The sequence below is a fragment of the Ipomoea nil genome, unplaced genomic scaffold, assembly GCF_001879475.1.
Source record: "Ipomoea nil cultivar Tokyo-kokei standard unplaced genomic scaffold, Asagao_1.1 scaffold1978, whole genome shotgun sequence".
NCBI classification, from domain to species: domain Eukaryota; kingdom Viridiplantae; phylum Streptophyta; class Magnoliopsida; order Solanales; family Convolvulaceae; genus Ipomoea; species Ipomoea nil.
Window position 1 is genome coordinate 939,570 of NW_017618406.1, and position 26,226 is coordinate 965,795.

Consider the following 26,226-nt stretch of genomic DNA (forward strand, 5'->3'; position numbering starts at 1 on the left):
CTTGTGGTTATCTTCTTAGTTGTTGCCATCGTTTGCTAGTTGCTTTGTAACACCCCCCCCCCAAACATGCTATATAAAAAGCCTTAACACCTGCAGATCATACAACAAAACTAGCACAGCGGAAGATAAAACGAAAACTGGATAGAAGAAATCCAAACGGGGTGTTATGCCACGTCTACCAAACACGGTAAATGCTATGGCGATCAATCTGCAAGTGTATACATCTATCCCAAAAGGTAACAATCTAACACTACAACGACACACAGGCCACAAAACAAAGGTAAAGATACTTGACTACCAGCCACTAACATCGCGCTCGTCTAGACATCACCTGAAAGATACAAAGATAAACATTGGGACGACGCCCGGTCAGCGATAATGCTGGTAACCCACCAATACCTGTTAAGTATCATACATAGGTAGGGTACATACAAAAATCATTTCGAAACGGAATACATTTATATAAGTGTAAAACCATGAGTAAACACCAACTCAAGACTCAACACTCATCAATAAACACCACGAGAACACATCCCAAGACCACAACGGATAACGACACCACAAGGATCAAGACACGACAACCGGCACACATGCCTAGGCAACACATGCCTTTGTGACTACACACGTCACAAGAGAGAACACACAACCACGGCTACACAAGCCCTCGTGACATCACCCGCCACGAGTTGATATGCCTTCCTTATGCCGTGTTCTAACCTTATGGCTACCCCCAACCTTATATCTAGTTCCAACCTTTACCTCCAGGACCCCTGTACATACAGTCCAACCTTATTCCCTCGGGAACCGTCGTTCCCCCTCCAACAGTCCTCTAACAAAGCCACCGATTCATAGTACACGAGGTACCGTACACGCACATGGCACACATGCCCGGATAACACCTGTTATCCCCCAAAAACGTGAACCTTACACAAAGGCCAAAGCTCCATAATCACGCCACGGCCACCATGATGACCGCTGCAATACCTTGGTGACTAGTGTCCCATACCACTAATCGTGCAATCCAGGTAAAGCCACACACGCACCACAACTCAACAAGAGTCAAACTACGGATCACAACGAAGGTATGAAACATACTCAATCAAGGAATGGGTCACAGCCCAACAACATCAACGATGAACAACACGAGTTATCATCACCCAAACGGAAGGTACAAACCACACACACGCTAGCATTAAGAAAATAAACTAGCATGCTTAACAACGGAGAAACTCAAGATAGTTCCGAGGAACACACAAGACACCTCTCGGTCCAACGAAACACAATGTTGAACACTTAGCACGATTCAAGACACCAAAGTCCTACATGGATACCTACCATATAGTTCTAGACATACGAAACATCAAGAAGACGCTCAAATAGTTCCACAAAAGAACATTGGGAAGTCAAAAGACCAAATACCAAGTCAAACGAATCACGGGGAACAAATCCCATCACAACACCAACCATGTACCCGCGGGTGGACCCACGGGTAGTGCCCCACCCGTGGTTCCGCCCGCGGGAACATCATCCCACAAGGCCATGTACCCGTGGGTAGGCCGACATGTGGTGCCCCGCCCACGGGTACACACTTGTACCACAACAAATCCCTTCGGGGATTTTCTTCTCCAAACACAAATTCAAGTCCAAAACATGCCAAATCTCACCCAACACAACAAAATGACTTGAATCATGCAAAATACCAAGCAATGGCACAAAGGAACCCTAAACACAAGCTCTAGATATGCAATATCACAAGACAAATGCATAAACCCTCACATTTCACAGCAAAGCACAAGTAAAATCCAAGAAATCACATATAGGTAAGAAAAATAGGTTTTAGTAGAGCATGGGTTACCTCTTGTAGACCAAAAGACTTCACTTTACACCTCAACAAGCTCCTTACAAGGCTTACTATCCAAACCCACTTCAAGATCAAACCAAAAGATCATAAAGATCCTACTTTTAAGAAAAAGACAACTAAGATGGAACCAAAAAGACAAGATGGACTTAGATCATACCCTCCTAGATGCCCAAATAGGTGAAAGGTTGAATCTTGGGAGCAAATCTTGGAATCTTGACAAGGGTCTCAACTTGGCTTGGAGAATAAGCTACACTTCTTTTCTAGAGAGAAGGTAGAGCTAATTTCTAGGAATTGTAAGGAATGAAATGAAGAAGTCTTCTAGGTTAGGTTACAATACTAACTCTTGGTGAAAAGTCAAGAATACCTTTACTAACCTTTAGAAAGTGTAAGTAACAAGGGAACTCCCCTCAAAGCTCAAGGTACAACACAACTTTAAGGTTGACTAGTCAAATACTAGTCCTTGAGTATTAAAAATCAGGATTTTAGGAATTAATTCCTCAAATAAAATAGAATTAATTACTCAATTAATCCATGGATTGAATGTGGATTTTTGGGGTGTCACATGCTTGTTGTTTGCTTTGTGTGTTCGTTCTTCCTTGCTTGTTTAGTTGGGAAGTTAGTTTTGTGGCTTGCCTTAGGTGTTAATTGGTTAGAACGTGGTGTTGGCTAGAAGTTTAGAGGCCGTTTTGATCTAGAGTTTGATATGCTCATCATCCCAATTGGTAATGCTTTCAATCCTTGCTATGTTATGATTCCTTACTTGTTTTGGTATCCTTTGAACTCTTTAAGTTTTGACCAAAAAGGATGTTCTTGACACTCTTGTCACATTGGTGTTTCTTTTACCGTTTTGCTTTGATTCGTCGTATCCAAGCTTCGGGGACGAAGCTTCTTTTAAGGGGGAGAGGATGTGACACCCCGCAAATCTAAATTCTATTTAAGGATTAATTAAGTAATTAATCCTAATCTAATTGATGAATTATTCTTTAAATTCCTGAAAATTCAATAGTCGGGGACTAGTATTTGACTAGTCAACCAAAGTCAAGATGTTGTACCTGAAGCTTTGAGGATAGTTCCCTTGTTCCCTTACACTTCTTCATTTTAGTAAGGGTAATGGAGACATTTCACCTCATGTTAGTATTGGAAGCTAACCTAGAAGACACCGTTCATTCTTTCCCTTACACTTTCTAAACTTGAGCTCCTCCTTCTCTCTAAAAGTTAGATAGCTTTTCTTCCAGGCCAAGTTGAGGCTTTACAAAATCTTCAAAGTTTGTCTCCGAAATTCCACCTTTCCTTCTCTTGAGCATCTAGGAGGGTAAGATCTATGTTCCTCTTGTGTTTTTAGTGTTTTATAAGGTGTCTTTTCTTAAAGATGAAATCTTTATGATTTTTCGGTGTGTTCTTGAAGTGGGTGTTGAAGGTGAACCTTGTTAAGTAATTTGAGAGGTGTTGTAATTGAAGAATTTGTCTACAAGAGGTAACCCATGCTCTACAAAATCTATTTTGCTTACCTATATGATTATTCCTTGGATTCTACATGTGATTTTGCTATGAAATGTGAGTGTTGATGCATTGTCTTGTGAAAATGCATATCTAGAGCTTGTTATTAGGGTTCATGTATGCCATTGCTTGGCTATTCCTTTGATTCAAGTCATTTAGTTATATTTGGTGAGATTTGTCATGTTTTGGACTTGAATTTGAGTTTGGAGTTGAAAATCCCCGAAGGGATTATTTTGGTACAGGGTGTGTACCCGCGGGCGGAACGATGGGTAGGGCACCACCCGCCGCCCCACCCGCGGGGTACATAGCCGATGGGAAGTGGTTCCAGCGGGCGGAACCACGGGTGGAGGTCCACCCGTGGCTCCACCCGCGGGTACGTATTTTGTGAAAGTTTAGGGATTTGTTCCCCGTGATTCTTTTGACTCGGTATTATATATGTATTCCGGTTTCAAAATGGTTTTCTTATATCTACCTATATTGTACTTAACGCGTGGGAGTGGGTTACCAGCATTATTCGCTGAACAGATATTATTTGGCTTTCAAGTGCAGATGAGTAGCTACGGAGCGCGCTAGTGGTCTCGCGGACTTAGTTAGATAGTACTAGTAGTAATGAAGTGGCCTGCGTGCCTTGAGCAGTATTTGAAATGTTAATGACAGTTTACGCTTTGATAGATAGTTTAGTCTGTGCATCTGAGTTCTCTAACTTAGATGTGTCATAGCACCCCGACTATTATGTTTAGTTTATGCTCTGTTTGGGAATTAATATCAGATTTCCCTTTGTTATATAAGTTTTAAAAGTTTCAAAAATTAGGGGAGTTACAGGTAAGGCCCCGATATGTCTTGACATCAAGAAGCCCCCTATTGATCCAGCATTTGAAGCCAAAATGAAGGAACTTCGAGTGACAATGAGGTTATCTAAAATCAAGACTGAGCTTGATAAGATGCACCAGAATGATCGAAACTACAGCACTAGTGGAATAAAAAATGATTGTTCAAGTGATAAAATTCCAGAAGACAAGAATGATGGAAAAGAAGATAGTAAGCATCAACCAGAAAGAAAGGAACGTCTGGATGATACACAAGAAAAGAAAGAAGAAGATAACAAAGAACAAGAAAGTGAGTCGGATGAGAAGAATGAAGAAGACGAAGACGCAGATGAAGAATGTAACACCCCAGATTTTCAAGATATTTAAAACTTATAAAATAAAGGTGAAATCCCATTAAATCCCAAAACATAATACAAGAGTACGGGGTGCTATGCCACACCTGAGCTAGAGAACCCAGGTGCACAGGCTAACTATCTAATATCCTTAGTAATGTAAATGCATAAACATGGCACGTAGGCCGAAGGGGAAACTATCTACTTCTACGTTCCAAGTTCTATCGCGCTCCGGTGACCTATTCTTCTGTTCTTGAAAGCCAAATATATCTGTTCAGCGAGAGATGCTGGTAACCCACTCCAACGCGTTGAAATACAATACATATAGAGATATATATAGATATACGAAAATCATTTTGAAGCATGGAGATATATCCTACGAGACTCTAGCTTTTAAAACCGGGAATGACTCAACAGATAAGGCTAGACCCAAGCAACAGTTATAACAGGCGTATACAATCCTCAACAGGCAAGACAGATAAAGCTGAGCACAATTAATAATCATAACCCCATGTAAACAATCCCCAGCATAAATCCCTTAGTCACATCCCCCAATATACTCATAAACACAATTCCTCCATATCTCATCACATAGCACACTTTGTTGGCGCCACAGGACCAATCGCACGCCCATACATGAGGGTCAGTGCATATAGCTCTGACACGGCCCCGCAGCACCCTGCCCCGTCTCACATTACGGAGGAGCCGATCGCAACCGACTGATGGACCTTTGTCCTACATAATATTTATATACCTGACCGGTCTTTACCAGCCTGGTTAACAGTTGGGATGGTTCTCAGCCCATTCAACTGCCCGTATAGTGGACCTTTGTCCTATGTAATATTTATATACCTGACCGGTCTCTACCAGCCTGGTTAACAGCCGGTATGGTTCTCAGCCCATCCGACTGCCCGTATAGTGGAACTTAGTCCTATATAATATTTATATACCTGACCGGTCTCTACCAGCCTGGTTAACAGCCGGTATGGTTCTCAGCCCACCCGACTGCCCGTATAGCCCGATTGATCTCAACCAATTCGGGGTGACACGCACACATAACACGTAGCAAGAACATGCAACCCACATTAACATATTAGGAAGGGGAGGAAATGTATAACGAAATCTATGCGTGATCCTTCACATACTAAGAATAGTCCTAAGGGTTCATACTTCCTTTCACCTAGGTCAGCGGGATACCAATTCAACTAGCATGCAGTATATAAGACTCATACAACCTACAAACGGTACCCGAAATATCAAACTAGACATAGGCACGATAGACGGGGTCCGTTGGGACACCTCGGGGGTCGGGGAAACATCAAACGGGGAAGCCAAGATCCCCAATTGGGGTGCAAACCAGCGGGTAGCCGGTGGGTGAGGGATCACCCGTCGGCGGTAACAAAACCGGGCAGCGGGTGCCCGGTGGGCAGCTGCCCGCCCGCCGGCTGCCCTCTGCCGGCGTTGCCCAAGGAGGCCGCGGGTAGGTGGCGGGTCCCCTACCCCCACTTACCCCCCACTGACTCTTTTCATAAAGAAACGCCCCGGGAACCTTTGTGGAACCCGAAACCATGCTTGGACACTTTCAAACGCAATTGATAACACACGTAGACAATTAACGGATCAAAATCAGGAAACAATCGGCACATAACCTATCATGCTTTTCTAAACGTAATAAACACCCAATCATGCGAATTCCCACCCAATATACCAAGAATAATTCCATACGATACAACCTAGGGTTCTAATCACTTTTATGCCAACAAGAATACGATTCGTCTTCTAATTACAAGATTCGGTACAAATAACACATAAGTATCAAGAACGCCATACAATTATCAAGAACAACATATAATTATCAAGAACTCCACGTAATCGTTAAGAACACCATAATTATCAAGAATCTCCTGATATCAAGATCACCCATGGAATTATCCCATCAATCATCAATAATAACATCACAAATCATCAATACACAATAATATGGGGGAATCCTACGGGGGAAATCATAGCTATGGAAATAGGTTTTGTTGAGACATGGGTTACCTTTTAGCCTTAATTAATTCATTGGCTATGAAGGGTCTTTCTTTAAGCTTTCTTGTTTTCTTGATTTCTTCTAGGGGGATTCTTGGAGCTCTTTGGGGAGGTGGGGCGTTATTCTTGTTGGGGGTTTCTAGGTGTCTCTTAAGTCCCCTGTTTATATATTTAGGAGTCCTAGTTAGGAACTAATATTATCGGCTTGCTAGTTCTATTTCTTTTGGGACTAAGGATTGGGTTTAGGGATAAGGGCCCATGGACTATGGTGGGCCTTCCTAATTAATTATTGCGATTTAATTCTTTCTTTTGGGTAATTGATTAAATGATTTAATTGATCTTAGGGGTCGTAACACGGGGTGTTACACTCTCCCCCCCCTTATTGGGAAGCTTCGTCCCCGAAGCTTGGTCTTTGCCGAGTGACTTTCTCTAAGTTACCTGGTGTGAAAAGTTCGGGGTAGCGTTCCCTCATTGTGTCTTTGAGCTCCCACGTTGCTTCCTCGATCCCATGGTTGGTCCAGAGGACTTTCACCATTTCCATGGCTCGGCGACGGGTGTTTCTTATCTTGGTGTCCAGGATCGTCACGGGTCTTTCTTCGTATACTAGTGACTCGTCGAGGTTCACGACCTCGGGTTGAAGCACGTGGCTCAGGTCGTGTACGTATTTCTTCAGCTGGGATATGTGGAATACGTTGTTTACTCGTTCTAGTTCGACGGGTAGGGCGAGGCGATAGGCTTGGTTCCCAACTTTTTCTATGATTTCATAGGGCCGATAAATCGAGGGCTGAGCTTTCCTTTCCTTCCGAATCTCATCACCCCTCGCGTGGGGCGAGATTCTCAACCATACCTTGTCCGCGGTGTTGAATTCGGCTTGTTTCCTCTTTAGGTCGGCGTAGGACTTCTGGCGGTCCTGGGCAGCCTTCATCCTCTCCCGGATGTGCTTGACCTTGGTGATTGTGTCCTGAAGGTGTTGGGGCCCTAGTGTTATTGGGTCGACCATGTCTTCCCAACATAAGGGGGTTCTGCACTTTTCTCCGTATAGAGCTTCGTAGGGTGCCATACGAATGCTTGCGTGGTAACTGTTGTTGTATGAGAATTCAATAAGGTCTAGGTGTTCCTCCCATGTCCCTTGAAAGTCGAATACGCAGGCTCTTAACATGTCTTCGAGGGTCTGAATGGTCCTCTCGGTTTGGCCGTCCGTGGTGGGGTGGAAAGCAGTGCTTAGTTTTAGTTGTGTCCCCAAGGCTAATTGCAGTGATTTCCAGAATTGTGAGAGGAACCTGGAGTCTCTATCGGATACGATGTTTCGGGGGACTCCGTGATACTTCACTACTCGGCTCAAGTAGGCTTGGGCTAGTTGTGTCATTGTCCACGTTTCCTTCATGGCGATGAATCGCGCTGTTTTGGTTAGTCGGTCCACTATGACCCAAATCTTATCCTTGCCGGTCTTCGTTGGGGGTAGTCCTCCGACGAAATCCATGGATATGGAATCCCACTTGCCTTGTGGTATCTCAAGGGGTTGTACGAGTCCCTTGGGCTTGCATCGTTCGGCCTTCACCCTTTGGCAATTCAGGCACCTGGCCACGAAATCCGCGATTTCCTTTTTCATGTTGGGCCACCAAAACGACCTTTTTACATCTTGGTATAGTTTGTCACCCCCTGGGTGAACCGAGTATGGGGAGTTGTGTCCTTCCTCCAAGATTTGTTGCTTCAAGTGGGGGTGCGTTGAGGGCACGCACCACCTATCCTGGTAACGGAGACTGTCGTCTTCGTGTATCTTGAAGGGTCGATCCTTCCCCTGGGTTAGGTCGAGGCGGATTTTATCTAGTTCCTGATCCTGCTATTGCCCTATTTTGATTTCCTCGAAGAGCTTAGGCACGACTCGTGCGTTGAATAAGTGGATGCCGGGGTGGTTTTGACCTTGTTTTATTATTTCCAAATTCAGTCTTTGGAAGTCCCTGTACAGTTGGTCCGGTAGGATCCAAGTGGTGTTGAGGGAGTGGTTAGTCTTCCTGCTTAGTGCATCCGCCACCACGTTAGCTTTTCCCTCATGGTATTGGATGTCCAGATCGTAATCCTTTATGAGTTCTAACCACCTCCGTTGTCTCATGTTTAGGTCTTTTGGGTGAAGATGTACTTTAGGCTCTTATGGTCCGTGTAAATCTTGCATTGCACCCCGTATAAGTAATGCCTCCAAATTTTTAGTGCGAACACGATGGCGGTTAGCTCGAGGTCGTGTGTGGGGTAGTTTTCCTCTTGGGTTTTGAGCTTCCTGGATGCGTAGGCTATTACTCGGCCTTTTTGCATTAGCACGCACCCCAACCCCTTCTTGGATGCGTCACTGAAGACCTCGAATCCTTCCTCCCCGGAGGGGATGGCGAGTACGGGTGCCGTGGTTAACTTATCCTTCAATTCTTGAAAGGCCGAGACGCAGTCGTTGTCCCATTGGAAGGGGGTTTCCTTTTTCATGAGTTTGTTGAGGGGTTGGGCTATCCTGGTGAAGTCGGGTACAAATCTCCTGTAGTAGCCCGCCAAGCCTAGGAAGCTTCGGACTTCGGTGAGTGAGCTTGGTGTGGTCCATTCTTTAACGGCACGGATCTTGGCAAGGTCTACCTTAATCCCTTCCTTGGTTATCACGTGACCCAGGAAGGCCACGCTGTTTTTCCAAAATTCACATTTAGAGAACTTGGCGTATAGTTGGTGCTCCCTTAGAGTTTGCAAGGTTATGCGGAGGTGTCTTTCATGTTCTTCCTTGTTTCGGGAGTAGACTAGGATGTCATCAATGAATACAATGACAAAGTCATCCAAGTGGGGTCAGAATACTCGGTTCATGAGGTCCATGAATATGGCAGGCGCGTTGGTGAGTCCGAAGGGCATTACAGTGAATTCATAGTGACCGTAACGTGTCCGGAAGGCTGTTTTCTGAATGTCCGGTTTGGCCACCTGTATTTGGTGATACCCGGATCTTAGATCAATCATTGAGAATACCCCTACCCCTTTAAGTTGGTCGAACAAGTCGTCGATTCGGGGAAGGGGGTACTTATTCTTTATCGTGACTTGGTTAAGTTCCCTGTAGTCGATGCATAGGCGCATGCTCCCATCCTTCTTTTTAACAAACAACACTGGCGCTCCCCATGGGGAGGTGCTAGGACGGATGTAGTCCTTGTCTAGCAATTCTTGCAGTTGTGTCTTTAGTTCCTTCATTTCTTTTGGTGCTAATCGGTAGGGAGGTTTAGAAATTGGGGCAGCGCCCAGTACGAGATCTATGGTGAACTCGACTTCTCTGACTGGGGGTGCCCCGGGGATTTCGTCCGGGAAGACGTCGGTGAATTCGTTTACCACTGGGATGGTTTGTGGTTCGGGGGTTTTGGTGCTGAGGTCCTCGACCGAACATAGGAAGACCTCGCTTCCCTTGTTTAGGTATTTCTTCATTTTCATCATGTTCACCACTTTGATCCCGGCTTCCTGGTGGGTTCCATGGTAAGATACCCTCTTACCGTTTGGTCCCCGTAGGACCACTTTTTGTTCTCCGCATAGGATTTATGCTTGGTATTTCCCTAGCCAATCCATGCCCAAAATCACTTGTACCCCATCCAGTTTGAATCGGATTAAGTTGCTGGGAAATTCCACCCCTTGTATGGTGATCATTATATTCTCGTACAAGCGGTCGCATTCTAGGATTTCGCTGGAGGCCACTTTGACCTGGAGTCGGACCTTGGTGCTGGTGTTGAGGCCGAGCCGAGTGCCAAACTCGGTTGCTATAAACGAGTTGGTAGCCCCCGAGTCAAATAACACTGTGGCGGGGGTGGCGTGTACTAGGAAGGTTCCGGAGACTATGTTGCTATCCCCAATTTTGGCTTTGCTTAGAGTAAGGATTCTTCCTTGAGCGGTTGGCGCTGCGACTTGGCGGGGTGAGGCGGCCCTGGGGCTTTTAAGGCTGCGGGTGGGGTTCATGTGATTTCCTTCTGATTTTCTTTTGTTTCCCAGGCGTGTTTCCCGGGGTTGGTTTGGTACTTGTTGTAGTTGGGATGCCTTGGCATAGGCTTCCTTGAGGGTTCCTAGCTCTTGTGTGACCAGGGCTTTTTGATATTCGGGGTCAAGGCCTGATATTCGGTGGGAACTAGCTAGGGGATGAGGCGAGTCAGTCGGCGGAATTGTTGGTAGTATTCCGTGATCGAGGTTGCACCTTGTCTTAGGTGGAGGAATTCTTCGTATATGGTGGCTCTTAGGTGGTTGGGATAGAATTGTTCTCGTAGCCGCGCTTTTAGGGTTTCCCAGTTGAATCCGGGGTCTTGTTCGCAGGTGGGTCCTTCGTGAGCCCACCAGGTGTCGGTCTCGTGTCTGAAGTAGAAGGAGGCTATTCTTACCTGGTGGTCCTCGGGGCATTTAGTTGCCCTGAATATCTTGTCGAAAGTCACGATCCACTCCTCGAGGGTCGTGGGATCTTCGTTTCCAGAGAGGGTGGGTGGTTGGTGCGTCGAGATTTGTTGGTGGATCTCCAAGTTCTCATTTGGTAAAGACTGGGGAGCGGTAGTACTTAGTGCCTGGGCAATTTGGGCCAGGCGTTGCAGATTCTGAGTCAGGAATTCCTTGGTGGGGAGTTTCGGTGTTCCTACCTGTCTTCTTCTCGGTGCCATCCTGGGGTTCATAGGACAGTGTTATTTTGCGTCCTTACCTTGATGCAATAAGCGAAGGGGAGAGTTTCTTTAAGTTAGAAAGGGATAAAGTGAGGAGAGGTTATGTGTAGGTTTCACAATCTCACCGCGCGTCCTAAGATTCCTAAATCCAATGTTCCTAAGTACCTAGTGTTTAAGCTTAATTTCCTAAGGTCTGATCTTAAGAGTCTTATCCTAGGGTCAACTTTAGGCTCTGATACCAACTGTAACACCCCAGATTTTCAAGATATTTAAAACTTATAAAATAAAGGTGAAATCCCATTAAATCCCAAAACATAATACAAGAGTACGGGGTGCTATGCCACACCTGAGCTAAAGAACCCAGGTGCACAGGCTAACTATCTAATATCCTTAGTAATGTAAATGCATAAACATGGCACGCAGGCCGAAGGGGAAACTATCTACTTCTACGTTCCAAGTTCTAGCGCGCTCCGGTGACCTATTCTTCTGTGCCTGAAAGCCAAATATATCTGTTCAGCGAGAGATGCCGGTAACCCACTCCAACGCGTTGAAATACAATACGTATAGAGATATATATATAGATGTACGAAAATCATTTTGAAGCATGGAGATATATCCTACGAGACTCTAGCTTTTAAAACCGGGAATGACTCGACAGATAAGGCTAGACCCAAGCAGCAGTTATAACAGGCGTATACAATCCTCAACAGGCAAGACAGATAAAGCTGAGCACAATTAATAATCATAACCCCATGTAAACAATCCCCAGCATAAATCCCTTAGTCACATCCCCCAATATACTCATAAACACAATTCCTCCATATCTCATCACATAGCACACTTTGTTGGCGCCACAGGACCAATCGCACGCCCATACATAAGGGTCAGTGCATATAGCTCTGACACGGCCCCGCAGCACCCTGCCCCGTCTCACATTACGGAGGAGCCGATCGCAACCGACTGATGGACCTTTGTCCTACATAATATTTATATACCTGACCGGTCTTTACCAGCCTGGTTAACAGTTGGGATGGTTCTCAGCCCATTCAACTGCCCGTATAGTGGACCTTTGTCCTATGTAATATTTATATACCTGACCGGTCTCTACCAGCCTGGTTAACAGCCGGTATGGTTCTCAGCCCATCCGACTGCCCGTATAGTGGAACTTAGTCCTATATAATATTTATATACCTGACCGGTCTCTACCAGCCTGGTTAACAGCCGGTATGGTTCTCAGCCCACCCGACTGCCCGTATAGCCCGATTGATCTCAACCAATTCGGGGTGACACGCACACATAACACGTAGCAAGCACATGCAACCCACATTAACATATTAAGAAGGGGAGGAAACGTATAACGAAACCTATGCGTGATCCTTCACATACTAAGAATAGTCCAAAGGGTTCATACTTCCTTTCACCTAGGTCAGCGGGATACCAATTCAACTAGCATGCAATATATAAGACTCATACAACCTACGAACGGTACCCGAAATATCAAACTAGACATAGGCACGATAGACGGGGTCCGTTGGGACACCTCGGGGGTCGGGGAAACATCAAACGGGGAAGCCAAGATCCCCAATTGGGGTGCAAACCAGCGGGTAGCCGGTGGGTGAGGGATCACCCGCCGGCTGTAACAAAACCGGGCAGCGGGTGCCCGGCGGGCAGCTGCCCGCCCGCCGGCCGCCCGCTGTCGGCGTTGCCCAAGGAGGCCGCGGGTAGGTGGCGGGTCCCCTACCCGCACCTACCCCCCACTGACTCTTTTCATCAAGAAACGCCCCGGGAACCTTTGTGGAACCCGAAACCATGCTTGGACACTTTCAAACGCAATTGATAACACACGTAGACAATTAACGGATCAAAATCAGGAAACAATCGGCACATAACCTATCATGCTTTTCTAAACGTAATAAACACCCAATCATGCGAATTCCCACCCAATATACCAAGAATAATTCCATACGATACAACCTAGGGTTCTTATCACTTTTATGCCAACAAGAATACGATTCGTCTTCTAATTACAAGATTCGGTACAAATAACACATAAGTATCAAGAACGCCATACAATTATCAAGAACAACATATAATTATCAAGAACTCCACGTAATCGTTAAGAACACCATAATTATCAAGAATCTCCTGATATCAAGATCACCCATGGAATTATCCCATCAATCATCAATAATAACATCACAAATCATCAATACACAATAATATGGGGGAATCCTACGGGGGAAATCATAGCTATGAAAATAGGTTTTGTTGAGACATGGGTTACCTTTTAGCCTTAATTAATTCCTTGGCTATGAAGGGTCTTTCTTTAAGCTTTCTTGTTTTCTTGATTTCTTCTAGGGGGATTCTTGGAGCTCTTTGGGGAGGTGGGGCGTTATTCTTATGGGGGGTTTCTAGGTGTCTTTTAAGTCCCCTATTTATATATTTAGGAGTCGTAGTTAGGAACTAATATTATGGGCTTGCTAGTTCTATTTCTTTTGGGACTAAGGATTGGGTTTAGGGATAAAGGCCCATGGACTATGGTGGGCCTTCATAATTAATTATTGCGATTTAATTCTTTCTTTTGGGTAATTGATTAAATGACTTAATTGATCTTAGGGGTCGTAACACGGGGTGTTACAAAGACGATGACAATGAAGAAAAAGACGGTGAGGATGAAGAAAATAATGATGAAAGTGATCAAGACGAAAACAATGACAGTGATGAAGAAGATGATGATAGTCATCCTGACAGTGATGAATCTCCTATTATAGGAAACACTAAAGTGGAACCCGAAAGAACTCCTGAGCCTCACAACAACCCTCTCGAAAACTCTCCTCAGGCTCAGAACACTCCATCCAATGCAAGAAACGACTCCTGTCTGAGATCAGCTAGTGATGACAAACGGGAAGCATCACCAAGTACGAGACATGACGACTCTGGTCGAAAAGAGATAAGTGTTCAAACACCTTATCGAGCAGAGCAAATTGAAGCAAAGTCGACCCTATTACTCCTTTCGGACACGCTCAAGGCACTAAGTCACAATGTGAAAGGACAAACGCTCAACGAGAGCATGACACTCAGAAGTTGGATGACTTGTCTTCTAAGATGACAATTGTATTGACAACATTGTCTTCCATACAACAAGGCCGACAGATCCCTGATGAAAATCAACAGAATAAGCTGGTCTCTGAGCTCCATCGTCACAGCCATCTGCTCGACGAAATCACCAAGGAACAACACTTTCTCAAACACTCTCAGTTTGGTCTAAAGGAGAAAGTCGATCTAGCATGCTCCAAAATTGATATAGCAAGTGACAACATCATTATGATACCAGCTGTAACACCCCCGATTTTACCAACGATTTAAAACTTAAAGTTAAACGATGAACAACTAACCATTATGGCAACAAAACCGGAAGCTATTAAAAATCGGGAAGATGTTATGCCACACCCATAAAACTATGAGTGCACAGGCTAAACTGTCACAAACCATCAAGTAACATAAGTCTAGGCACACTGACCAACAAAAGATAAACGTCTAAACATGGAGCTATACTATCTAGAGTCCACATCTAGCACGCTCGGCATGTACTCAAAACCTGTAAAACATAAAGATAAGGGGATGACACCCGGTCAGCGAAAGATGTTGGTAACCCACCAATACGCGTTAAGTAGCATAGTATACGAAGATATATAAAGGTAAAACTATTTGAAATAGGAATACAGTATATATCATTTTTAAAATCGAGATAGAGACAACAAAAACTCATTTCACTCACAAGAAGACCAAGACTTCAACTCCACAAGATAAGGCAACACAAGTAACATCAACCGACACGACTCTAGATGCAACCTACTGTTCACAAAGTAGAGTTCATCTAGACATGCTCATAAGCAAAGGATTCAACAACACATCATGTGGAGCAACACATTCACATACAAAGTCGTAGTTTCAACTTCCAACCTTATTCCCTGTTAGAACCTTATGGCTATCCTCGGCCTAATATCAGTTCCAACCGTTACCTCCTAGTGCCACCCTGTACTTCTGAGTCCAACCTTATTCCTCCTGGGACCGTTATCCCCCACCTACACCGCCAATCATTCACTACCGAACTCTCAATACACGAGGGTACCATTAAAGATCATAATCACACACAACCGATCATATGGCCAAAGCTCAAGTCACACACCACCAACCATATTCATAGTCACACATAGTCATCATCATTACCAAGAAGACTAAGGCCCAATAAAAGCCCTAATCACGTATCAACAAAGGGTACAACAATTTGTACGAGATCACACCATAAAAATCAATCAACAGATTACCACAAAGATTTGAAACTATACTCAACAACAAAGGATACAATCCAACATCAAATGATTGACAACACGAGTTGCCAACCCCAATAAGAAGGAACAAACCACACATACTAGCACAACGACATCAAACTAGGATGCTCAACAAGCGGGTAAACCAAAATAGTTCCCATGAACTCTCAAGACCCATATTATTCCAACAATTCACAAGATTGGACCCTTAGCACGATGCAAGACACCAAATCCTAACATGGACTCTTATCACACCGTTCAAGGCATACGAAACATCAAGAAGACTCACAAATAGCTCAAAATCCAATAACGGGAGGTCAAAACACCAATACCAAGAAGAAAAGAATCACGGGGAAAAAATCACTGCCGGCAATCAACAACGTTCCCCGCGGGTGGGGCCACGGGTGGACCCCCACCCGTGGGTCCGCCCACAGGGTACACCCCACGAGGCCACACCGTGTTCCCCACGGGTGGGGCGGCGGGTAGGCCTCTGCCCGCCGTTCCGCCCGCGGCCTTGTACAACATTTCCCTTTGGGGAAATTCATCTCCAAAGCCAAAATCAAGTCCAAAACACCCAAAATCTCACACACAATAAGAATATGACTTGATCCAAAGAAATAGCAAAGCAATGGCATTTAAGAACCCTAAAAACAAGCTCTAAACATGCATTTTCACAAGATCATGCATCAAATCTCACAAATCACATCAAGAACATCAAGTAGAAGCCAATAATCATCATTTAAGTAAGAAAACAAGTTTTGTATAGCATGGGTTGCCTTTGTAGCCTAACAACTTATCTTTCTCACCCTTTTAAGCCTTCTCCTAGAGCTCTTCTTCCACACTAACTTCTTATACAAGCCAAAACACAAGAAAAGTTTTAACTTAGATAAAGACACCCAAAAGATGGTTAAAAACACCAAAAAGCTAAGGACCTTACACTTTCCTATGCTCAAGAAGAAGAAAGTAGGAATCTTGATGAAAGATCTTGCAAGAGTTGGAGGTTCACCTTCTTGCTTGAAGAATAAGCTAGGTCATTTTAGAGAGAGGCTAGAGTGTTTGAGACTTAGGCTTGAATGATGAATGAAATTAAATGTCTTGCTAGGGTAAATTGATATAAAAACCATGGGTGAAAAGCCACATTTACCCTTACTAAGGTTGGAAAGACAAGGGGACAAGGGCACAACTCAAGAAGCACAAGGTACACCCAAAAGATTTAAGTGACTAGTCAAATTCTAGTCCCTTGACTTATAAAATTTTAGGATTTTAGAAGTAGATTAGCAAAGAAGGCTTGGATTAATTCTTCAATTAATCCTCAAATAGTATTTAGATTTACGGGGTGTCACATCATTTCCCCCTAAGAAGAAGCTTCGTCCCCGAAGCTTGGGCACGATGGGTTTTCATAAAAGACAGCAACAACTCAAAGATGCGACATAAGATGGCAAGATGTAAATAAACAAAGCTCCAAAGATCAAATGATGTGAGATTGTAAGGGTCAAGAAATCTAAGGTTTCAATGTACCGAGGAAATCTTCTCAAGCAACACAACTTCTAAAAGCTTCAGTCGAACAACACTCATCTACACTACTCCTATCCATAAGCAAACTAAACGCAACGAGGCAAAGCAACTACACCAACCACTATCACAACTAACTAAACAAACAAAACAAGCAAGAGAGCACCACCAATTACACAACAAAACAAGCAACAACTACTAAGCCGACAACAACACGAACGAGAAAGAAACGAGCTTACCCCAAACTCCGGCCTAGGAGTAATCATCCTCCGCTCCCTCGTCATCCTCATCTGAAGCTTCTTCAGCTCTGCCCCGGCTTGAACTAGCTTCCAGCACATCCAGTCTTTTATTCACAGAAACCAGTTGAGCTTTCATGAAAGAGAAACCTTCCTCAATCATCCGATTTTGCTGACGAATGAGGGCCACCACACGTTCCTCGTGGGTCATTGCATTATGCTCTTTCTTTTTCCTCACTTCTTGTCTTCTCAAGCTCTCCTCGCTCTCGGGATCACTTTCTTCAGCTTCCTCTTCTTCTCCTCTTCCCCCTTCTTCTTCTTCATCCTCAGTGTCTCCTCCCAAACTCTGCACTGCCTAATTCAGCTTCCCAACTGGGATCTCCAACTGCTCAACCAGAGAACTCCTCTCGGCAGGGGGTTTGTTAGCGACTTCTTCTAGAGAGATGTAGTCACCATTATCCAACTGAAACAGATTACAACTCCGAAGATTTGTGGCATCCAAAACCATTTTGCCCACGGCCTTGGGCACATAACCCTCAACATTCACCCCTTTCCTTAAGAAAACCCAGCTTAAAACCATACCATAGGGCAGACTTTTACGGTTATGATCCCTACAGTAGTCCATGTGTTGCAACATCAACGAAGGAAAGTTGAACTTCACTTTCTACTTCAGGCAAAAAGCAAAGGTGCACTCCAACTTACCCAAATAGCTACTCTTATTGTTGTTAGGTTACAAGCAATCTGAAAGAAGCATTACCAAAATCTTCTGTTCAACCGAGAGCCATTTCCTTTTTTGTCTCGTGGCTTGAGTAAAACCACTTGTCCTTCCCAACAAAAAGCTCAAATAGTTCTGATAGCTCATACTACTCGTCTCGATCCAAGAATCACCACTATACTGTGAGACTCCAGTAGTCGTCAAACTCAAGAGTTGAACCAACCGTTTCTCAGTCAAGGAGATTTCCATTCCTCCCACCTTAGAGGTGATTTTCAACTTTCCTCCCAACTTGGTCACACTCATGTGACGTTAAAACTCTTTCACCAATCTCAGGTAAGTCACAATCTTAATAGCGAGATACCCATCCAACAACCCTTGGTAGTTCAACAACTCTAACATAGAACTTGAGAAAGAGTTAGGGTCAAAAGCTTTACCTTCCAAAACCGAGTAATGGGCATCCACCCATTCCACTCTTCTCGCAGTTTTTGACCTCCTAGGCATGATTTTGAGATGTCCAATATGGAAAAGACCCAAAACCTCCTTTTTTTCCCTTTTTCTTCTTCTTTTCTTCTTCTCGGCTTTCCTGTGCCGAAACCGGCAGGTGGTAGCGGCGGCGAGGTTGCTGACGGTGGTGGCAGATGGCGCCGGTGACGGGCGACGGTGACGGATGATCGGCTGGCGATGGGCAGAGGACGACGACGGGGTGGGGGGGTTTCCTCGACTGGGTCGACGCGGGTGGGAGAAGAAAAAGAAAGGGGGGAAGGGTTTTTGGGAAAAAGATGGAAGAAGGGATTTTTAATTTGGGGATTTTTGGGTTAGGATTTAAGAAAAGTTAAAAGGAATTTAAGTGGGATAAAGTTTAAGAAACACAATTGGTTTGGATGGTTTAAGGGATGGCTTATAAACTTTAAGACTCGGGTTTGAAACTTGCTAGTTATGGATTAAACTTTTGAGCTAACTCTTTTAAGCTTAACCTCTAAAGGATCCCAAGAAAAGATAAACTAACCCTTCTATGTTTTTAAGATGCGGGTTTAGGCTTTGGGTGACAAGAAAGATAATGTTAAGGTTGGCTCAAGAAGGGTACCTGCTGACTCCTCCTCCACTAAGCCCTCGGCCTCAGCCTGCGACCGGCTCATCACGAACACCCTGCCCGAAGGACTTGTCCATCCCAAACCTCGATCGGAACTCCCTCCTGACTGTCCCCCGGGTCTGGCGCTAGATGGCAATGCCCTCTGGTTGGATTCGAGGTGGCACTCAAAAGCTTTGTGACCCCTTTCCCCACACTTGAAGCACTGAAGCGCGTTCCCTTGGCAATCCTTCCTGATGTGGTCCTTTCCACATCTCTTGCATCCGAAGGACCTCCCTTTTTCACCACTCTCAACCCGAGTCGATCCTTGAAACTGAGGAGGTGCGGGTCTTGCTCTGAGATCTTGTCTTGGTCTCTTGAAACTGTGAGATCCACTTCCTTCACTTCTCTTCTTGGCAAACTCGAAGGACCCCTTTTGAAGCTGTTGTACTCGATACAGATCTGTTGCGCTCAGATAGTCCTCATTAAGCGTCCTAGGCTTGCTCACTGTCAAGCTTTCCAGGCTTCGTAGTTGAGTACAGCAACAAACTTCTCCACCTTAGCCAACTCTGTGGGAACCAACACCCGAGCAAAGCGAGCTAACTCGAGGAAGCGCTTGTGGTACTCTACCACAGTCGACGACCCTTGTTGGAGATGCAAGAACTCTTCGTACATAGCTGCTCTAACGTGGGATAGGTAGAAGCTCTCTCTTAGCTTATCTTTCAAAGCCGACCAGTTGAACCCAGGCTCTTCTTGACAAACTGGGCATTCATGCACCCACCAAAGATCGGCCTCGTGGCTAAAGTAAAACGAAGCCAACTCAATGCGGCAATCATCCAGACAGCCTACAACAGCAAAGATCTTATCCAGGGACCTGATGCACTCCTCAAGCAGGAAAAGATCCTCTTCTCCAGCAAAGACGGGCGGTCTATGCCCCGAAACTAAGCGACCCACGTCTCGATTCCCGACAGGCGGCGGCGGAGGAAGGTTGTTATTGTGCAAGAGGGCATCGCTCAACGTCTGCATCGTCTGTGTCAGGTCCTGCAGGTTCTGAGCCAGCTGCTCATTTGTCGACGTCTCCAGGGTACGGGCACGATGGCGAGGTGGAGCCATAGCGAGATTCTACAGAAACAACACGGTTACGGCAAGACACAAAGGAGCTGCGCACCCTTCCCGATGATAAAAATGAGAACGCTAAAACTAAAGAAGAACAACAGGATAAACACAACAAACAACAAACTAACTCACAACTCACCGCGCGTCTTAAGGATCTTAGGTCCTAAACACTTAGGTACTTAAAGGTCATCTTAGAATCCTAGTTCACACTTAGCTTCTTTAAGATCAACTTTCAACTTTCTAGGCTCAAACCTAGGCTCTAATACCAGCTATAACACCCCCGATATTACCAATGATTTAAAACTAAAAGTCAAACGATAAACAACTAACCATTAAGGCAACAAAAGCGGAAGCTATTAAAAATCGAGAAGATGTTATGCCACACCCATAAAACTATGAGTGCACAGGCTAAACTGTCACAAACCATCAAGTAACATAAGTCTAGGCACACAGGCCAACAAAAGATAAACGTCTAAACATGGATCTATACTATCTAGAGTCCACATCTATTCGAAACCTGTAAAACATAAAGATAAGGAGATGACACCCGGTCAGCGAAAGATGCTAGTAACCCACCAATACGCGTTAAGTAGCATGGTATAGATAGATATATAAAGGTAAAACCATTTGAAACGGGAATATAGTATATATCATTTTCAAAACCGAGATAGAGACAACAAAGACTCATTTCACTCACAAGAAGACCAAGACTTCAACTCCACAAGATAAAGCAATAGAAATAACATCAACCGACACGCCTCAAAATGCAACCTACTGTTCACAAAGTAGAGTTCATCTAGACAAGCTCACAAGCAAAGGATTCACCAACACATCATGTAGATCAACACATTCACATACAAAGTCGTAGTTCCAACTTCTAACCTTATTCGTTGTTCCAACCTTATGGCTACCCCAGGCCTTATATCAGTTCCAACCGTTACCTCCTAGTGCCACCCTGTACTTCTGAGTCCAACCTTATTCCTCCTAGGACCGTCTTCCCCCACCTACACGCTAATCATTCACCGCCAAACTCTCAGTACACGAGGGTACTATTAAACATCATAATCACACACCACCGATTATATGAGCATAGCTCAAGTCACACACCGCCAATCATATTCATAGTCGCACATAGTCATCATCATTACCAAGAAGACTAAGGCCCAACAAAAGCCCTAATCACGTATCAACAAAGGGTACAACGATTTGTACGAGATCACACCATAAGAATTAATCAAGAGATTTCCACAAAGATATGAGACTATACTCAATAACAAAGGATACAATCCAAGATCAAATGATCGACAACACGAGTTGCCGACCCCAGTAAGAAGGAACAAACCACAGATACTAGCACAACGTCATCAAACTAGCATGCTCAACAAGCGGGTAAACCAAAATAGTTCCAATGAACTCTCAAGACCCATATTAGTCCAACGAATCACAAGATTGGACCCTTAGCATGATTGAAGACACCAAATCCTAACATGGATTCGTATCACACCATTCTAGACATACGAAACATCAAGAAGACTCGCAAATACCTCAAAATCCAACAATGGGAGTTCAAAACACCAACACCAAGAAGAAAAGAATCACGAGGAACAAATCCCCGTCGGCAACCAACAATGTTCCCCGCGGGTGGAGCCACGGGTGGACCCCCACCCGTGGGTCCACCCGCAGGGAACACCCCATGAGGCCACACCGTGTTCCCCATGGGTGGGGCGGCGGGTATGCCTCTGCCTGCCTTTCCGCCCGCGGGAACATCCCGGTAAAACATTTCCCTTCGGGGAAATTCATCTCCAAAGCCAAAATCAAGTCCAAAACATCCAAAATCTCACACACAACAAGAATATGACTTGATCCAAAGAAATAGCCAAGCAATGGCATTCAAGAACCCTAAAAACAAGCTCTAAACATGCATTTTCACTAGATCATGCATCAAATCTCACAAATCACATCAAGAACATCAAGTAAAAGTCAATAATCATCTTTTAAGTATGAAAATAAGTTTTGTATAGCATGGGTTACCTTTGTAGCCTAACAACTTCTCTTTCTCACCCTTTAAGCCTTCTCCTAGAGCTCTTCTTCCACACTAACTTCTTATACAAGCTAATACACAACAAAATTTCTAACTTAGATAAAGACACCCAAAAGATGGTTAAAAACACCAAAAAGCTAAGGACCTTACCCTTTCCTATGCTCAAGAAGAAGAAAGTAGGAATCTTGAGGAAAGATCTTGCAAGACTTGGAGGTTCACCTTCTTGCTAGAAGAATAAGCTAGGTCATTTTAGAGAGAGGCTAGCATGTTTGAGACTTAGGCTTGAATGATGAATGAAATGAAATGTCTTGCTAAGGTAACTTGATATACAAACTATAGGTGAAAAGCCACATTTACCCTTACTAAGGTTGGAAAGACAAGGAGACAAGGGCACTGTGACACCCCAAAAATCCAGACTCCAATCCACGAATTAATTGAGTAAATAATTCTATTTCTTTGAGGAATTGATTCCTAAAATCATGATTTTTGATACTCAAGGACTAGTATTTGACTAGTCAATCTTTAAGTGGTGTTGTACCTTGTGCTTTGAGAGGAGTTCCCTTGTTCCTTACACTTTCTAAGAGTTAGTAAGGGTATCCTTGTCTTTTCACCAAGAGTTAGTTTTGTAACCTAAACCTAGAAGACTTCTTCATTTTTCATTCCTTACAATTCCTTGAAAATATCTCTACCTTCTCTCTAGAAAAGAAGAGTAGCTTGTTCTTCAAGCCTAGTGAGACCTTTGTCAAGATTCCAAGTTTTGCTTCCAAGATTCAATCTTTCATCTATTTGGGCATCTAGAAAGGTAAGATCTAAGCTTGTCTAGTCTTTTTGGTTCCATCTTAGTTGTCTTTTTCTTAAAGGTGAGATCTTTATGATCTTTTGGTTTGATCTTGAAGTGGGTTTGGCTAGAGAGCTTAGTGGAGAGCTTGTTGTGGTGTAAGGAGAGTCTTTTGGTCTTCAAGAGGTAATCCATGCTCTACAAAACCTATTTTGCTTACCTATATATGATTTCTTGGCTTCTACTTGTGTTTTGCTATGAAATGTGAGAGTTTATGCATTTATCTTGTGATATTGCATATCTAGAGCTTGTGTTTAGGATTCCTTTCTGCCATTGCTTGGCATTTTCCATGGTTCAAGTCATTTTGTTGTGTTTGGTGAGATTTGGCATGTTTTGGACTTGAATTTGTGTTTGGAGAAGGAAATCCCCGAAGGGATTTGTTGTGGTGCAGGGACGTACGCGCGGGCGGAACGGCGGGCGGGGCACCACCCGCCGGCCTACCCGCGGGGAACGTTTTGCCTTGTGGATGTTGTACTCGCGGGCGGGACCACGGGTTGGGCACTACCCATGGGTCCACCCGCGGGGAACACGGTGGAGTTGGTTCGGGATTTATTCCCCGTGATTCGTTTGTCTTGGTGTTTGATCTTTTGGCTTCCCGTTATTCGTTGTGGAAATATTTGAGCGTCTTCTTGATGTTTCGTAGGTCTAGAGATATATGGTAGGTATCCATATAGGATCTTTGGTGTCTTGAATCGTGCTAACTCTTGAACTTTGTGTTTCGTTGAACCAAGAAGTGTCTTGTGAGTTCCTCGGAACTATCTTGAGTTTCCCCGTTGTTAAGCATGCTAGTTCGTTGTCTTAATACTAGCGTGTGTGTTGTTTGTACCTTCCGTTTGGTTGATGATAACTTGTGTTATTCATCATTGTTGTTGTTGGGCTGTGACCCGTTCCTTGTTGAGTGTGTTTCATACCTTCTTTGCAATCCGTTGATTGTTTCGTGTGAGTGGTGGTGCGTGTGTGGCTCTACCTGGATTGCACGATTAGTGGTATGGGACGCTAGTCACCAAGGTATTGCAGCGGTCCTCGTGGTGGCCGTGGCGTGATTATGGAGTTGTGGCTGAGTCCACATGTTTGGGGGATAACATTGTGTTATCCGGGCATGTGTTGCCGTGATTGGTGGGTTTTCGTTGGTGGTTATAGGTGGGGGACGACGGTCCCGGCAGAATAAGGTTGGACTTGGCTGTACAGGGGTTTTCTGGAGGTAATGGTTGGTTTTGAAGGTACAAGGATGGGGGTAGCCATAAGGTCGGAACTGGGCATAAGGATGGCATATCAACTCGTGATGGGTGATGTCACGAGGGCTTGTGTAGCCGTTGTGGTGAGTTCTCTTCTCTTGTAACGTGTGTAGTCACGGAGGCTTGTGGTGTTTTGGCATGTGTTGCCGTTGGGTGAGTCTTTATCCTTGTGTGTGGTTAACCTTTGTGGTTGGGATGTGTTCCCAGTGTTATCCTTGAGAGTGGTGAGTCTTGTGTTGTCTTTGATCTTGGCTTTTGACTTATATATATGTATTCCGTTTCGAAAATGGTTTTATGTTATATATCTACCTATTTATGATACTTAACGGTATTGGTGGGTTACTAGCATCTTTCGCTGACCGGGCGTCGCCCCAATGTTTATCTTTGTGTTCTTTCAGGTGTTGAGTAGTCGAGCGCGATGTCCAGAGCCGGTAGCTTAGCACCTGTACCTTTAGCTTGTGTTTTTGTGGCCTGCGTGACAATGTCTTTAGACTGTGGTAGTTTTATGTTTTCGGATAGTGATACAGTTGCAGATTGTTCGCCTTAGCGTTTACCGGGTGTGGTAGACGTGGCATAACACCCATGTCTTGGATTTCTTTTATCCAGTTTCCGTTTTCTTCCGCTGTGCTAGTGTTTTGTTGTTAATCTGCATGTGTTAAGACTTGTTTTTAGGTCTTGCTTTTGGGGGGTGTTACAGTTTGTATCAGAGCCTAGGTTTAGAGCCTAGGAAGAGTTGAGTCTAGACTTTCTAAGTGTTTAAGTGTGTTTTGAGACCTCTAAGCGACCTTAAGGAGTTAAGTGTTAGGCTTAGGACTCTAGGTTGCGCGGTGAGCTGTGTGTTGCTTTTTGTCTTGCTTGCTTGCTTGCTCTTTTGGTAACCTTGTTGTTGTAGCAGAAGTGTGATGCCTCCTCGTCCTCGCGCTCGCTCCCTAGAGACCCCGACCAACGAGCAGCTCGCCCAGAAGCTCCATCAGTTGACGTAGACGATGCAGTCTCTCAGTGAAGCTCTGTTGAACAGCAATCAAGCTGCGCCGCCTCCGCCTCCGGTTGGGCACCGCGATGTGGGTCGCCTAGTGTCAGGGCATCGGCCGCCTTCCTTTGCTGGTGAAGAAGACCCTGTAGTCCTTGAAGAGTGGCTACGGGTGTTTGATAAGATTTTTACCGTGGTGGGCTGTCCCGAAGAGAGGAGAGTAGAACTGGCAACGTTCTACTGCTGCCAAGAAGCTGATCTGTGGTGGGTTCACGAGAGTCCGGCCTTTCTTGAAGAGCCTGGGTTTGATTGGACCGCGCTCAAGGACAGGATGCGCGAAAGGTTCTACCCAGCGCATGTGCGAGCCGCCATGTTTGATGAGTTCCTTCATCTGCAGCAAGGACCTCTATCTATGGTGGAGTACCACAAGAAGTTCCTAGAGCTGGCACGCTTCGCGAGGATGTTAGTGCCTACAGAGCTTGCCAAAGTTGAGCGTTTCGTTGCCGGTCTGAATTATGAGGCACGAAAAGCGATGACGGTGAGTAGGCCCAGTTCCCTCAAGGATGCGTATCTGTGTGCCGCGGATCTGTTTCGTGTTCAGCAGCTTCAGAAGAGTTCGCTTGAGTTGGCTAGGAAAAGAGTTGAGAGTGGTGGTTCTTTTGCTTTCAAGAAGCCCCGACCGAGTTTTCCAGCTAGAGTTGTGTCATCTTCTTCTCAAGGACCAGTTAGGTTGGAGCCTCCGGTTCAAGCTAATTCGGTTGGTTGTCGCAAGTGTGGGAAGGTGCATCCGGGCCAAGTTTGCTATGGCCAGGCGTTTAAGTGTTTTCACTGTGGGGTTGTTGGTCATAGAGTTACGGAGTGTCCTCAGCTTGTCAGTCAGAAAGCGTTGCCGCCACCCCCGGGAGTCGGAGGAGCACCAGGAGGGAGTTCGAGTCATGGAGCTGTTGGAGCTAGGCCGCTTGGGAGAGTTTTCGTGATGGC

At 44.8% G+C, this 26,226-nt stretch overlaps 1 protein-coding gene across 1 annotated transcript; it reads left to right on the forward strand.

Moving 5' to 3' along the window:
- The first annotated feature begins 4,242 nt into the window (after nt 1-4,242).
- Nucleotides 4,243-14,294, forward strand: LOC109147205 (protein starmaker-like). The gene is made up of 2 exons (XM_019294837.1): nt 4,243-4,522; nt 13,828-14,294. Exons 1-2 carry the CDS (start codon nt 4,243-4,245, stop codon nt 14,292-14,294), a joined length of 747 nt encoding a protein of 248 aa, XP_019150382.1.
- The last annotated feature ends 11,932 nt before the right edge of the window (nt 14,295-26,226 follow it).

Bases quoted from the DNA above. Each gene is read 5' to 3' on its own strand.
- LOC109147205 (XM_019294837.1), top strand. From the start codon at position 4,243: ATGAAGGAACTTCGAGTGACAATGAGGTTATCTAAAATCAAGACTGAG. The intron at 4,523-13,827 runs GTAACACCCCAG...GGTGTTACAAAG, and splicing joins CGAAGACGCAGATGAAGAAT to ACGATGACAATGAAGAAAAA.